At 36.2% G+C, this 16706-nt stretch overlaps 1 protein-coding gene across 2 annotated transcripts; it reads right to left on the minus strand.

Moving 5' to 3' along the window:
- Positions 1-7530: 7530 nt before the first annotated feature.
- chrna3 (cholinergic receptor, nicotinic, alpha 3) lies at positions 7531-15427 on the minus strand. 2 transcript variants are annotated; one of them, XM_055036555.1, is made up of 6 exons: positions 15319-15427; positions 14822-14961; positions 11617-11661; positions 9650-9759; positions 7967-9167; positions 7531-7873 (listed from the first exon to the last, which is right to left on the minus strand). In XM_055036555.1, the coding sequence occupies exons 1-6, from the start codon at positions 15374-15376 to the stop codon at positions 7745-7747; spliced, it is 1683 nt and encodes a 560-aa protein (XP_054892530.1). In that variant the 5' UTR covers positions 15377-15427; the 3' UTR covers positions 7531-7744. The 2 variants fall into 2 exon arrangements, with proteins under 2 accessions (XP_054892530.1, XP_054892529.1); XM_055036554.1 differs by lacking the exon at positions 15319-15427 and having other exon boundaries at positions 14822-15037.
- Between the last annotated feature and the right edge of the window lie 1279 nt (positions 15428-16706).

A 16706-nucleotide genomic window follows, 5' to 3' on the forward strand; every position in this document is an offset into this window, starting at 1 on the left:
GAGGGAATTACATGAATCATATTTAATATTGCATTTCAGAGTAAGTCATTTAAGAGTTCAGGTTAATAGCGACATCTACTGGTTAGTCTTGAAAAATGCAATTCCCCGGGTTTCGTTTACAAACTAATGTTTGTAAATGTATTTATTTTCACATTGCTGGCTCCAAAGTGGACTTTTTCAAAGAATTTAATAGACATTTTCTTATTCACTTTACAGAAATCAAGTGGACATAGTGAACATTGCAGCCATAAGTGTATTAACCAAAACAGTATTGCCATAAACATTCAGTATTTACAGGGCAAAAAGTGAAACACATTGGTAAAATTAAATCAATTAAACACATATCTAGTTGAGCCCAAAATGCTTCACAAAGTACACATAAGTACTCTCCAATAGACAAATCAAAAGCAACAAGAAACCAACCCAAAATAGTAGAATTTGCAACCTAATTCAAAAGTTTTCATACAACTTTTCACATTTTGTCATGATAAATCAACAGACTTCTATGTATTTCACTGGAATTTTATGCAGTAGAACATACAGTGTATATCGATGAACAAGGAGATAAAAGACCATATCTCCTTGGTCCTGCGAATGTGTCTTTGTGTGCAGTCTCCTTCACTCTGTTAAAGCTACATAAAAAACAGTGCAACCAACTTGATCATGATGTTATGTAATGAGTTAGCACAGTCCACTTGTGTGTAGTTTCACTTCTGCGGCGATGTGGCTGTCTGGCAGAGTAGTCGTCTTGCAATCGGTATGTTCGATTCCAGCTTCCTCCTGCCACATGTCGATGTGCCTCTGGGCAAGGCACTTAACCCCAAATTGCCTATTGGTCTGCGTATTGGTGTATGAATTTGTGTGTGAATGGGTGAATATGACTCTAGTGTAAAGCTCTTTGAGTGGTCAAAATGACTGGAAAAGCGTTATATAAGTTCAGTCCATTTACCATTTAACCATTCAGTGTAAGCGGGAGAAGTTCACAGTGAATTTGACTTCCATGCCAAAACTTCTTGGCTACGTTTTACAGCCTGTAATAGATTTTAGATCAAGTTTCACCTTCCATCACGATAACACTAAACATATGTTAAAATGACCCAGTCAAAGTGCAGACATAAGTCTAATTTTGAATCTATGGTACAGCATGAAAATTGATTTTCACAGTCACTACCAAGCTTGACAGAGTTCTTGTTGTTTTACAATGAACTGGCACAAAGTTAATACTGGTAGAGAAAAACCAATACAAATCTATGCAACACATATAAAAGAAAATGTAATTTTAATTTTACTTTATGTTTTCAAAGTCATTTCAAATTATGTGATAAAATGTGAAAAGTTCAAGTTGTATGAAAAATGCACTCTCTTTGTGGGTAAATCTATCAGGTCAACACCGGTGCATTGTCCTGGAATAGCACAAAACTGAAATAAACAAAATACATGCATGTAATGGATTTATGCATCACATTCAGGTGTAGTCTTGTTCTGGTGACTTTGATGATGACTTTTATTGCTTTTTGACAGAATTGATGTACAGCACTGATGAAGTATTTGGTCCAGCGAATGAATCATCTGCGGTGAAAGAAACAGGAAGCTGTCTAGATGTATCTGTGCTTCTTTGTTTAGCACTTTCATATTCGCAGTTATTTTCTAAGACACGCTTAAAAGGCAATTTAAGCATGTCTTTGAAATATTTTGCACATATTGAACACAAGGACCACACAAGGACCATACATGGAGTTTAAAATTTTTTTGCAATAATACTAGTAATAATTACTTATTCAATTTGTAATGAATATTTTTTGAAGAAGAAAGTTATTAAAATCATGTTCTGATGTTTATTACGTCTAACTCATTATAATATTTTTACAGACTGAAAGTAAATGATGATATCCTACCTGGAATAACGCTGTAAATTTTCTCACTTGAGTAATAGATGACACCACTTGTCTCAAAATGCTGTTGATTTCTAATAAAAGATGATGTCAGGTTAAATGCTAGACACAACTTTTATTCCAGAAAAATAAATAAATAACTGCAGTATGTTGCTAAAAACATTTATTGTCCTTTAACATTTTCACATTTCAGTCACGTCACAAACCTTATAGAGGTTGTCAATGGCTCAGATGCGACAGCAAGTTGCCCTGTAAGTTGGTCCTCGTTTGAAACCCTCTCGTGTCGTACAAAACTCGTGCCAAGTCCATCTGTATGCAGTTGTGGATCTGGGGAGGCTGCTGTGCTGTAGCAACTGCTTGGAAGGAGAAGCAGAATGGAGAACAACAGCAACAAACACAAACAAGAGAATAACTGTGAGGTGGAAGAAAAATTATCCATGATTTTTAGTTTTTGTTACAAGTAAACATCAGAAAATTACTGAATCGGTGCTTTTCAGAACCACATTCCACTGAAGTCACAGCAAGTTTTAGGGGTATCAACTTTAAATTGATAGAAAATCACATTCTTGCCAGTTTGTCTTTGTAAAACAACTCAATATCAGTTTTAACCCACAAATTAACAATTGGACTTTGACTGGACGTTGGTTCTAACATAAGAATATTTACATAAGCTGATGGTTTGGACAGGATTTTACGATAATCAAAGTGAAGAGGTCTGCAAATACCTGCACGTTACATATATCAGATTTTTATTAATCAAACATATAAATATATGAACAAATTGATAACAGATCTTATAATGACATATTTGCAAACTTACTCTTCTTCACTTTCCATGCTGAAAGAATTATCTTCTTCTGATCCTTGAAAGAAGATTATTAAATTAGAAAAAAAAACTACAAATAGCCAACTATCAGTAATGTCAATGGAATTTTGTATTTGTGCTTTTTATGATAAAAAAAAAACATCTTGAAGAACTTTAAAGCACAAGACAATTATGGAAGTTTAGAAATATTTACAATTAATTCAACAGGTGTTGCCTTCATCATTATAAACTTTGAGAGAGAAAAAAATACATTTCCTCTGTTTATGAAATAAAAAGTATTTATATTGAAGCCGATGAGTGAGAATATTTTCCCTGTCAAATCAATATGAACCTCTTAAAAAACAGATTTTCTAAAGAATATCTTTTCGGTGATTCTAACCAAAACATACCCTCTTGCGGTTCCACATCTGTTGGTGCCAACACATTTGTATTCAGTTGCTCACTATCAAAATGAGAAAACACAGAATTCAAACAGAAAGCAAACCCTTCCTTATGTGTTACATTTACATTGTTTTCGATCTCTGTCTGCCCGTCTGCCAACAGGAAGTGCAACTAAACAAAGGCTCACCATGGCTTGTACAAAAGTTTGAAGCATTTTTTGTAAATGAACCATCCCAGACACAGACTGAAAAGCAACATAAGGACTGTAAATCCACAAGACAAAGCCGCCAACGGGATCAAATCCTCTGAAATACAAATGAAATGTATTGACATAAATTTTCAGCGATGTTTCAAGAGAAAAATTTTGGAAAGTAAAATACATTGTGGAAAAATTCCCACCTTTGACTTCCAGAATCACCGTATTTATTCCTTGCAGCTCGTTCCATTGTTTCTGGAAGCACTTTGATGGCAGCAAAAGGCAACTATAGGGACCCGAATCCCTTGAAACGACACCTTCAATGCTAAAAGAGGCTTCCATCTGAGTAAGATCAAATACTTGTATTTGAAGGATGGTCTCATTCTTCTTCAGGCAACAGTAGATGAATCGACAGTTATTGAGAGTGTGCAGAATTTCTGAAAAGGTGCATTTGAACTCAACGTGGCTTCCCTCATGAACTGTGACGGGTCCAGTCACGGAGAGCTCTGCTGGGATGAAATTGGCTGCATAGCAGTTGGAAAAAATAATAAATAAAACAGCTGCATGTGGGATTAAAAAGAATAAAAATATACTCACCTATAACCAGGATCTGAACTTCATCCTTTCCTTTCTTTTCTACATCAGAGAGGCTGTAATTTTTAGCGGAGTACCAGCAGCTGTAATTTCCACTGTGATCAAGATGAATATTAAATATTGTGAAAAGAACCTCATCCAAAGTTTGCGTCTGTTTCGATTTCTGAAGTCCTTGTCCATCTTTCAGTAAATAAACATAAAAAGAGGGGTACTTCTTTTTCCCGAACAGGACGCATCTTACATTAAGGTCACTGCCCTCGCTTACAGATCTTTGTTGGACCAGAATATTTGCAGGATCCATGTCTACACAAAAGACACACAAATAAATGTAGCAACATAACATCTTAAAATACACCTTGTTTTGCAAAGTACTTTCATAGATTGCGCTCACCTTCTGTCTGGCCAATGACCTGGTTTAGCAAAATATCTTGAAGACAATAAGTGAAGAGTCATATCAATGTTCATTGTGCAAAAATAATTAAAATCTGTATTTTGATTCTATCTGCTGTCAATGTACTTACAGAAAACAGCAAGTATTGTCTTCATCTTCAGCAGTACTCTGAGTTGCTCACACAAGACTTTTGACCTCATGACTTGCACCCATAGATAAACGATGCAGGAACTATAACACACCACTTCCTTATTCTTATTTGCTCTAATGCTCATTCAGCTCATTCTTCTTACTACATTTTTCAGCTCAGCCAGATTGGATTGAGAGCATCTCTAGAAATAAAATTTCAAGACAAGCAATAGATTTTCTATTGGATTTAGGTCAGCATATTCTCATAGCAGTGACCAGGAAGAAGGTAGGCAGAGAAGACCGGGAGACATTTTAGGTTTCTTCTTGGTGGATTTTATAAGATTACGGCTTTGTTTCTGCCATCTTTGATAAGCCACAAAAGAATGCATACTTTACTTCTTATAATTCTCCTTAAGCTCCTCTCAGATCCCCGAATCCACTCAATTCACATAGACCTGAAACACAACAGTACCTCTTTAGTCTGCATCAGAAGATTAAACTAAACAATTCAGTCTACACTAAGAAATATTTAAAGGAATAAGATTTATCTAATTTACAAACTCATCTTCACAAGTAAATGACAGGTAAAATACAACACTTTCTACAACAAACTAAGGATTATATGTGAAGAAAGGTTACAGTAGCAATGTTACACCGCAAGTATTTTAAATAACTGTAAAATAAAATGAAATTATTTATGAATGTTTTCAGGAACAAGTGGAGAATAAATAAAAGTTCAACCAGCTGTGTTCTTCAGCTGGGTTTCTGGTTTGTTTGGGGGGCAGATGTTCAGCTTTAACTTTCTGTAGCTTTTTGCATGTAGGTCGAAGTTTTGCTCACCCTATGAGCAGAAACTCTCATGAGAATTGCATTGAGGAGTTTGTGGTTGTAATTTGACAGAATGGGTCAAGATGATAGGAATGCTATTCAAGGCTCTATGCTTCCTGAACATTTCTTGCAGCAGCCATTTAGACTGTTACACTTCAACATCCCTGAGCTTTAAAAGTAATTTTGTTTAGAAGGCAGAAGCCAAACAATGATCATGATATCTTCTGACACCCATTCACACAGTATCTGTAGAAGATCTTCCACAGAGCAGCCAAATGAGCACTGAGGAGACTTTATCTGAAATCATATTGTTATGGACTATTTAAATAGGCTATTTAGAGCTATCATAGACATCTTTGTCACAGAGACAAACATAGTAATCAGAAACCACAAACATCTTTCTCTCATTGCATACCTTTCATATTTAGTAGAAGCTCAAAATAAGACACAAAGTTTGTCATGATAAAAAATAAAAACTATCTAAATTTTAGAGTCAATTTTTTGTCAGACATGCAATTTGAGAGGAATAACTAAATGAAAAGTGCTTCTGGTTGACTTATTTTGCTTTCCTCTAGGGGACGAATGCTATAAACATCATAAAGTCATTCATAAAAAAAAAGGTTCTATCTTTATGCACCAAGCTTTATCAACATTGCATTTTTAACATCATTCAACATTACCCGTGTGTGTTTACATGTGAGAAGATGGAACACCAAAATGTTACTGTACCAGAAGCAACCAATAGCATGGCAGTCAGGAGAACTGTAGTAACAACCCATGACCACATGATGTCACCCTTTTGGAGCAGTTTGCTTCATTGCTTGGCTTTTCATGAGCACGTTGCACGTTTTAATCATGTAAATATAAAACCAAGTATGTCTTTCACAGTATTGTTTTACTAGCTGTAAAAATCAAAGCTTATTGTACAGCCTGAAATCTTTCAAAATGAAATTTTTATGTCTTTTTATTTTTTTATGAAAAATACATTGCATTTTAATTTTAATTTATTTTTTTTGGCTGAAATGTTTACTTGTGATTGAAATTGATACAGATTGTGACATATCCAGTCCTGTGACAGACTACCAACCTGTCCAGGCCTCTCGGCCTCTCACTGGAAACGTTTGCTGGAGATATAGGCACCAGCAACCCTCCTGACCCCACTCGGGACAAGGGTGTGGATGGATAGATGGATTATATATCCAAACCAAAACTTAGAACTAAGTTATTCCAAAACTTAGAACTAAGTTATTCTTGCATCTCTTACACGAATCTGACTCTAATGTCAGAGAGTCATCAAAACACAAGAAAACACAGAATAATTTATTTATTTTTCAATAATTCATTCAAAGAACTGTCTGTATTTTTTTAGTACCCTTATTATACAAATACAGTTGTGAACCATTTTGGCTTTTAATAAAAATTATGTAACTCTTTGTACAGAGCTTCACTGATAAAATGCTGTGTTTATTGGACCCCTACCACATTTTTTCTTTCTTACTAGCCTGTGCAACCATTTAGGAGTGGGTGTTGCCCTTTGCTATGCATTGGAACATCCACTCCCTGCACAGCAAGGGAGTGATGAAAGAAAGCATGGCCAAACAACCGTGGTGGTTAATCAGTTTCAAGAGGGCGTATGAATTAAGGTTTGAAAAGAGCTATTTATTTTTGAGGATTCTGAGCTGAGATTTAGTAGCTTTTTTCGTAATCCAACATGATAAAACGATTAAGATTTCTTTATTCTGAGGGGGGACATTTTCACAAAAGCTGCCACATTTTGCTAATATTTAAATCAAATTAAACAATCAGAATTAGTATTAGGGAGTAAACACAGATTAATGAGTAATTTTAGCTACAGAAACCATCCAAATTTACTCATTTTAATATGAAAGGTTACAAAATTCCAGAATCTGATTAATCTCACAACAGCACAAATAAGCAAAAAATTATTTACTTCTAAATAAAATAAAAATAAATATTTTGAGAGGGAGGTGGAGGGTTTTAACTATATTTTCATCTGATCTTTTTTTCCCATTAGCTAAAAATCTCAGTGCTTCAATGAGTGAAGAAATAACTAAATAACTAAAAACTCACTCCATAATGTCTGGCAGTGTACAAATATTTTTGATATCAGCTCAACTTACCTGGAAACAGAAATCTTCACCTAATGGAGTAGCACAGATCGGCTAAAAAGCCATCTCAAATTTTAGATTCACTATTCAGTGATATATATATATGTGTGTGATCTTAAGTAAATATGTGAGGTTGGACTTTCGGTTCAAGAACTCCAAACTCATGCTTTGTGCCACACATTTATTTGCCACATATCCAAGATAAAGATGCTAAACAAATAGCAAAACAGAACAACACAAAATCCTGGATTTTTTTTTTTCTCCTTGAGTGTGTGTCCTATATTTTTCCACTACTCAGACAGAGGCCACATCCTGTATATTAGAGCTGTGTGCAATTCTGCAGTGTGGAGTAATAGTTTTCTTTTTTTTTTTATTCAATCAAATATCCTCCCCAAGTAATAAAGGCTGGAGGAAGAGACCAGCTGTTCCCAGGATGCAGACAAGCACAAAAACCCAAAGGAAGATCCTGTCAATAACCATGGCGACATACTTCCAGTCATCCTGAACCTGTGGGAGCATTACAATAAAAACATGGTTACTATTTCAATTTTGAGAAAGATCTCCAGTAAATGCTTCTAAATAATTTGAACAAGTGTTTACCTCTTTAGCTTCGTTCTGAAGTCTCATGTTTTCTGCTATGTATTTAACACTTTCAATTGCCTCCCTGACCTCAGGAGACAGAGGCAAAAGGGACATAACTCCCCCATCTAGAGACTCAGAACTGGAGCAATGACTTTCCTCTCTGACCCCAACGCCAGTGCCTCCAGTTAGGGCCCCCAGGCTGCCCAGTCCACCACTTCCACCACCAGAGTCTGAAGGCAGTTTGCCTGATCTCTTCTGCCAGCAGCAGTTACATCGGCCCTCACAGCACAGGATGCCCGAGCTGACACATTTACCAGAGTCTTCGCTCAGGTTATTCAGGTTGGAGAGGTCTGTGTTGTTGAAAAGCCTTTGGCGATTAGTCAGGCTCGACACAACGCTAGATGCCAAAGCTTGGGGCTTGTGTTGCTTTTGCAGAGTGCCTGAAGAGTGAACAGCGCAGGTTCTCAAATGCATTGTCTCAACACTTTCAGCCACTGTCACCTTCTCCGGGTCCCTCTCTGGCCTGGTCATGAACATTACTCTGGGCAGCAGTCCTAGAAACACATGGCGCACCCAGCAGGGCATGGTGTGTGTCTTCGGTGTGCGGTAGTGCACATTCAACACAAAAACGGTAATGACAATGGAGAGGGTGACGAAAATCATGGTGAACAGGAGGTACTCGCCAATCAAAGGTATGACTAGGGAGGTAGATGGAATGGTCTCTGTTATGACAAGAAGAAAGACGGTCAAAGACAGCAAGACCGAGATGCACAGCGTGACTTTCTCACCACAGTCAGAGGGCAGATAGAAGACGAGCACTGTCAGGAAGGAGATTAAGAGGCAGGGGATGATCATGTTGATTGTGTAGAAAAGAGGCAAGCGACGGATGTACAAGGAGTAAGTGATATCAGTGTAGATCTCCTCGCAGCAGTTGTACTTGATATCATGCTTGTAGCCAGGGGCGTCAATGATTATCCACTCGCCAGTCTCCCAGAAGTCCTTGAGGTTGATAGTTGAACCAATCAGCACAAGGTCAATCTTGGCCTTGTCATAAGTCCAGGAACCAAACTTCATAGTGCAGTTTTGGTAGTCGAAGGGGAAATATGTGACATCGATCTTGCAGGAGCTTTTAAATATAGCTGGTGGAATCCAAGTAACGTCACCGTTGTAGCGAAGGAGAGCCTTTGTTTTGTCATCAACCTGAAAATCTCCAACTGCACTGTTAACAACACAAGAATAAAGTGGTTGGTTGAATAAAGATATAAAGTACTCACATTGTAATATAGACATATGAATAAAAAACAATAGAATGTATGTCTTATTAACTCTCAAACAAAAATTCCAAGTGTTTAACTTGTAAAATTATTGATGTTGTTGTTATAAACTATACACCAGATGTCTGCAACAACACAAGTAATGCACACATGCAAAAAATATCAAAATCAGTTTCTGCAATAAATGGACTGATAGAAGAAATGAACACATAGAATTTATTTGCATTTATTTGTATGCGTGGATCAGTTGGAGATTTTCTAACATCTGGTGTAAACTTTATTCCAGTGAAGTCTCAGGAAATATAACTCCTGAGATAATGTTGACATGTCTGATGCTCATTTTCCTCACTCCAGTTTCTCAGTAAGCATCAAGGTACACCTAAATGAATATCCATAATGATAATCTCCTCCTCAGATTTCCACTTACTTGTTATAAAGAACAATGTCTGGCTTCCAAATTTTGCTCGATGGTACTCGGATGAACTCCACGCCACCAAAATCTTTAGGATCCCATTTGAGTTTATAGTCATTCCAAATCTGGCAAAGAACACAACCTTTCATTTACTTAAAAAAAATCAACATCAAAGCTAATTTAAATGAGCATCATTCACTTGAGCAGCAAAACAGAAATATATGAAGCCATCAGACCTTTGTTTATGACTAATATTTTTGTTTACATCTGGTAACTTGATGTGCTAATCCAGTTAACCCCCAATACAATATCTAACCACCTCAAGATTGAAGGCTTTCTGCAAAAACCCTTCATCTTCCTGCAGATGCTCCTTCACAGAAATTGGCAGCAGGGGAAATCAGAGTCAGACTTTGCTTTATTGGACAAGTAGGTTAACACACGGTAATACAAACTGTCTGAATACAACAGGGAATCACTTGGATACATCCTGTGGGAGAACAGATGCACCTTGTTATTTTGCACAATGCCAGGCTTCAGACAGTTTTAAGCAACTAATGCTGGCACTAATGCTGGCAAATACATCAAGCTTGTTCATTAGGAATATGTAATGGTTTTTAAATACAAGTAAAACTCATTTGGTTTAGAAGGTAGAACATCATAATAAAAAAGTTAGCAGTTGTTTTCCCCTTGTGATTATCATTTGAAATTGATTTCAAAAGCTTTCTCTTCTGCTAAAACCCATCATCTGCTGCATGAACAGAGCAAAAGTGTATTTATTGTGTGTTTAACAGACTTTTGTGCTACAGAGTCTTTGACCCTGTTGCTCAGTTAATCCATTGAGATTCATGAAGCTACAACCACAATAATTTTGTTGTAATTCTTTCAATTACAACAGTGCCTTGTAAAAATGAGATGGGCAACAGGGGAAATTTGTCTCATTGCTGAAATTTGTGTTTCCTTGTCGTCACTGTGAAATACGTAGTTTATACTGAGGGAAGTGAATGGAATAGCAGAACCTTATTTGTAATCTGGAGACCTGCATAGCTATTTCACTTAGTTCAGTGCAGTGTGCATCATGACAGCAGAAGTATAATCTGGAGGGACAGGCAGGTGGCTGTGCAAGCGGTCTTTACACAATATTTAATTTTTTACAGCCTTACTTTATGTAATTTTGTAATTTATTTTGTTAAGGTTTTAATATTTATGTTTGATGTGATGCAGAAGCTTGAAGTTTGTGGTCACAAAACCTAGATTTAAAATCCTCACTGCCTGGAATTACAAATTGGTCAAATTATTTTGCTAACATTATAAAGTTAGCCAGATCTAAGTTGATGTGATTTGTTTTTCCTATTTAGATTAATATCAAATGGATCAATGTGCTTTAAAAGCTTCCTCCCATAAATAATTCAGCGTTTCTCTCTGGGTAACACATGGCAAGGCAAGATTTGTAAAGCATCATTCATACATGGAGTATTTTAGAGTCATTTGACAGAAAACTAAGGAACAAGGATACAGAAAATTTCAAAAAAGCAAAACATGTTTTTAAAAAAATACAGAAAGATGGAAGCATCAGTATAATTAAATTCAAACTGAATTCAAGAATTATTTATTAATTGACCACAGGAAATGAATGAAGAAAAAAACAGATCTGATGAAACATAAAAAATTAAAACAAACAAATACTTAAAATAGACTTGATAAGAATTCAATTTATATTGTCATCTTTTAACTTTCATTTTCAGTTCTGGTTTAAAAGAGACTCTTAATTTTCGGCACCAAAAACATGGACTTTATCTTTTCTACATCTTTTATCTTTTCTATGACAATTTAACCCCATTGGATGCCCATCATAGCACTAATTAATACCATTCCTCTTCATGTCTATCAGTCATTCCCAAAGAATTATGTAAAACAACAGACTGGACCCAGATTTGATGTCTTTGCTTAGGGTTTGCTTTCACACTCATAGAGCTTAAACTTACATGTCTCAGCCACAGATTGGTTTCCATGATCTGATTGACTTCATCCTGAGAATAGGGTAGAATGAATTATAAAGACATCAATGTAAAAAATAGTAACAAAAGAAAAAAAAGCAAAAACAACACAATATTTGTGTGACAATACCATCATATGGGATCATGAAGCTCATCTGTGAGGATTGGTTTGTGTGCTTTCTGCAATCTCAGGCTATTGTAAATCCCCATAAATGATCATTTAGAGAGATGCACCTGAGTCCTATGAGCCTGGTGCATAACTTACACGACAGCTGGAATTGCAAAGCCAAAACACAGTTTTAACTTTTACTCTAAGCTGCAGCAGTGTGACCAAGAATGGGGAGAGAAAAGTTGCATGAGATGGATTTATATGTGACTTAGACCGTGAATGAACCAATTTCCTGAGCCAGTGCATAACATTAACCATTCATGTGACCATGTAGAATCCAGAAGAGTCCGAAGTTGAGTGATGAGCACAAGCGTTTGTGATCATGCCTCCATTATATTTTTTTACATAATTAGGACAATAAACAGTTTTATCCCCCGGAAAAGCATTTCCTAAGAAGGGAAGCTCAGTCCCATGGGTGTGCCTGCTCCCTAATGATAGCATGATGATTCAAGCAGCCCTGGTGATGAGCTATTGATGGCCTGAATGAACTTATACAGGCGTGTGGTAATTGGTGTGGGCAAACCAATACCAATTGTGGCTGGCTTAGGAGCAGCAGGTGTTACTGAGTGAAAACAGTCATCCATCAGCAGCGGGATCTCGGCGGCTTTCTCCACTAAATGTGTTTTTTTAGCATCCTCATGCACCTGGACACATCATGAGGGATTCGACCAGAATAAGGATGAATGTCTTTAACCCGAAAGGTTCTTCATATGTTTTTAGCAAAAGGATTTTTGGAAAGCTAAACAGCTTGAGATTATTTGCATTATATCATATTCTACATCTCCTATGTATAGTTTGCCGAGCAAAAACAAAAAAAGAATCCTCTCTCTTGTTATATTGCAATGAGAAGTGAATGTATGTAATCAGGATTTTATTTGGCAACCAGCACAAACTAGTGTGCTGTCATGAAGCTAAATAATAGAAAATCTGAAAACTGAGATTTAAATGAGTACTTAGATGTCTTTATACTAGTAACCTTAAATATTTAGTAAATAATTAGCACATATTGTTAACATGTTTATTTTAATATAATTAAAAATACAGCTGCTCTGTGAAAAACAAGGATAGAACAACAAAACTTTCTGCATCTTTATAATGATTGTTTATCATCTGAAAATGAGCAGAGCATTACAGGATTTTTCATAATGCAGAAACCACATATATCCATTAACTGAACATTCTTGCAGAGATGCTCATTACTGCTGGAATAATCTGTTGACGAGACAACTATCAGTCCTACACTCCACAAACATGGTGTGAATAGAATTGTGGCAGGAAAAAAATCTGTTGTTGAAAGAAATCCAAGACAAGTCTTGTTTTCAATTTTTCCAAGTCATTCAGGAGAAAGGGCAAACACATGGCATATAAGTCTTTGGTATGACGAGACAAAAACATGTATCTTTTGGCCAAAAGGCAAAGGTGTGTATGTGGAAGAAAACTAGCAAACATCATGCTGTGTGTTCTGAACCTTTAAACATTCAGCCAGAGCTACAACTGAATGATTTTAATCATAATTTTCTCATTTGTTAGAATGGACCAAGCAAAGTCAAAATTTAAATACATATAAAGGATCTGTGGGAATATTAATTGCTGATGGACTGTGCTTAAGCTGCTTTGCATTTTTTCTTTTTACATTTCATATTTAAGCGTAACTTGATGTTGATGTATCAAATGAAATATAAAAATGGTTCAAGGAATATGACATCTATAGTCATATGGAAAAATTTTAATTTCACAGCATAAAAAAACAATGCTGTCAAGTATTTCTAATATCTACCTGACAAAAAGTGTAATAAGATATTAGATGCCAGAAGCATTGCATTTGAATGAATCTTCATCCACTTCACCTTCCTTAACTTACTTTTTTCTGATGTTTTATTAATATAGAAATAGATTAACAGTAAAAGACAATTTGCTGCTTTACTTTTGATTATTAGGAAAGTAGGACTTGTGCAAGTGAACAGCAGATTATTGAAAGAAACTGTTCTTTGATTTTTTTATCAAAAGACTTACAGCAGCATCAGTGGCCTTAGTATCTCTGTCTTACCTGGACAAGTGAATTCAACAAACTGGAGGAAAAACCAACATTAAAACAAGAAATGCTCATCAGACAAGGCAGGAACAGAGTGAAGGACTTCTTAACCCTCCTGTTGTCTTCGGGTCATTTTGACCCGAAGACAACAGGAGGTTAGTCTTATTTTTTTCGTCAAGTTCACATTTGAATTGCTCCAGCAGAAAATTCCATCTGAGTTGTGAACACTGTAGGTCTGATTCAGGACTGTTAGATTTCAAGTTTCTGTATGCAGTTGCAATTAAAAAAATGTTTTATAAGGGCTTGTCCTCGGGTCATGTCAACCCGAGGGCAACAGGAGGGGGGGGAAATTTGAAAAGATATCAGTTTTACGGAGATCAGTGATGCCATTCCATACTGTTTGCCTGTCCAGCTGTGATTTCCTTAGTCTTCCGGTCAGTCTGACCTGAGGCCTGGGTTTGGTTATTTTTATTTCTTTTGTAAAGTTCACATTTGGATTGCTTGAGCCTAAACTTCCCCCTGAGTTGTGCACACCATAGTTCTGATGCAGGACTGTTAGATTAAAGTTTCTGTATGCAGCTGCAATTGAAAAACATATTTTTTAAGGGCTTGTCCTCGGTCGACATGAGCCGAGGACAACAGGAGGGTTAAACTGAGAGCTACTTAGACACCTGACATTCCCCATCTTGTCTCAGCCAGACAGCCAGCCAGCCTGACCCTGTCTTTGCATGTCTCTTTCCTCAGGTGGAAAAGCTGAGGGCTGCTGCGATTTGGCAGGGAGTGTTGCAGGTGTCTCAGGCTGCATCCCAGTTGTGTGTGATTAACAAAAGCCCACTAACTGACACTTGGTGACTGTGATCAGACAAAATAATCCTTAAATAAGTTTTCTTTTTTTGTTGATGTGGTCGTGTCTATTGACATTATTAAATTATATCAATCACAAGGGTTATAGTCAGTGCAGGAAAAAGAAGAAAAACCTTTAAGCTACTTACTACTTTGACCAGCTGTGACATGGACACCTCAAACTGCACAATGACCGGGTCAGACACATTTTCCACAGGCCGGATGTATTGATTGTACTTGGAGAATATCACTGAGAAGAGCTTGTGCTCTGCTTCTGAACATGTGCCTCCTGCATCAAGGCAAATTGTCAGACATGGATCAGCGACTGCAGGATTTTTCATAATGCAGAAATCCATGTCATACATTTTTGAGATAATTTTGGTATTTTACCTGCATGCAATTTGGTCTTAATGTACAAATTTAACATTATTACAAATCACTCAATGACTAGCAACTAAATTAAATAATTGTTACAATTAAAAAAGAAAGTTTTCAAATTTGTGCATGTTCGGCTGATCTGAGAAATTAAAATTTGGTGTTTTTTTAATTCATGCAAAAGAAACACTTAAGCAACATGTAAACCTATGAACAGAAATCAAGAAAATGCAACAAGTAAGCAAGATGTTACAAATAAAAGAAAACTTACCTGACAACAGATGCAAAAAGAACAAACAACTTAATATGAAGTCAAATCTATTATCCATCCTGTGGTAACCGATAAATCTGGGGTCAACTGCAGCAGAGCTCCGCGATGCACACAGAGGGAGAACGAGTGAAAGCGAGTCTACAGCTGCAGACACAACCGGAGAACAGGGGGAGGGAGGCAGTGGCACAGTAAAACACACAACCAGTCACCGAGAGGAACCACGCAGCACACAGATGTGCAGGCTATGGTCACCAAATCAAATCAGAAAACAAGAAATGTAAAATTTAAGAAGGATTTTTGTTTTGTGAAAAATAAGTAAAATAATAATAATAATAATAATAATTCCTTTAAGTCAATATGCTAATTGTCGAGCAGCCACTGGGTTCAGCAAATCAAATGCTTTATGCTGTCAGTAGACCAGGTGGTATTCACTTGGGTTTCCCTCTCACACGCATTCATCATAAATTAAATATTAAATCCCAGGCCACTGAGCGGCAGTGCTTTGGACAGCCTTCAGCATAACATATTTATGTTTTGAAAAAAACATATTTTAATTAAAACTAATTGTGAAGCTGGATTTTACTAAAATCAGATATTTTCATTTTTGAATGAATTAACTGACTTTTTTTCAAACAGCTTTGTGGGTGTCATCTATTAAGAAAGGGAAGGTCCAAGTTTTCTTCAGCTGACATCAAACTCTAAGGTCCTTCGAAAATAAATAAAACATTTTCAGGACCAGGTAGTTGCTTTAACTCCCTTAAGTGGGTATATAAATAAAAGTAACTTCAAGATATGGAATAATAATCTCCTGCATAGTGAAAAAAAGAAAAAGAAACAACAGCAATAGAAAAATCATGATTACTGGCTCAGTTATAAAACAAAACAATACAATAAGGTGTCAACATCTTTGAATATTATCCAGTAGTTAAAGTTATAAAGATTAAAAACCTAACAGGATTACATTATGTTTAAACTCTAGTCCTTGTTGGACATAATTCACTTTAGACTAAGAAATTAGAAGCCATTAAAAAAGCTTTACTCCCACATATGATATGGCAAAATACTCCTAACTGACTTAGTTTTGTAGATGACTTAAGTATTTGAGTTCTGGTGGAGTTTTTCATGTGAAACTTCACTTTAATTTAGATTCTGAAGGACAACACCCTGAACTGACCATCAGCACTAAACATGGAGGTAGCAGCATAATGTTGTGGTGTTGCTTTTTTTCAGCAGGGACAGTGAAGCTAATCAGACTTGATGTGAAGATGAATGTGATGAAAAATGAACAGAAAATTCATATTCGAAATGTACAAAACTGGTAGAGAAATCTCAAATGATAATAAAATTATGTCAAATGTATCAATTAAAAAAAGCACATACTTCTGATA

This window comes from Poeciliopsis prolifica, unplaced genomic scaffold, assembly GCF_027474105.1.
Source record: "Poeciliopsis prolifica strain line A6 unplaced genomic scaffold, Auburn_PproV2 SCAFFOLD011, whole genome shotgun sequence".
Lineage (NCBI taxonomy): Eukaryota > Metazoa > Chordata > Actinopteri > Cyprinodontiformes > Poeciliidae > Poeciliopsis > Poeciliopsis prolifica.

Coding starts and splice junctions, on each gene's coding strand:
- chrna3 (XM_055036554.1), bottom strand. CDS start 15,037: ATGTATGACATGGATTTCTGCATTATGAAAAATCCTGCAGTCGCTGAT. Junction 9,168..9,649: donor GACATTGTTCTTTATAACAA/GTAAGTGGAAAT, acceptor TGTTGTTAACAG/TGCAGTTGGAGATTTTCAGG. Junction 7,874..7,966: donor TTCAGAACGAAGCTAAAGAG/GTAAACACTTGT, acceptor ATGCTCCCACAG/GTTCAGGATGACTGGAAGTA.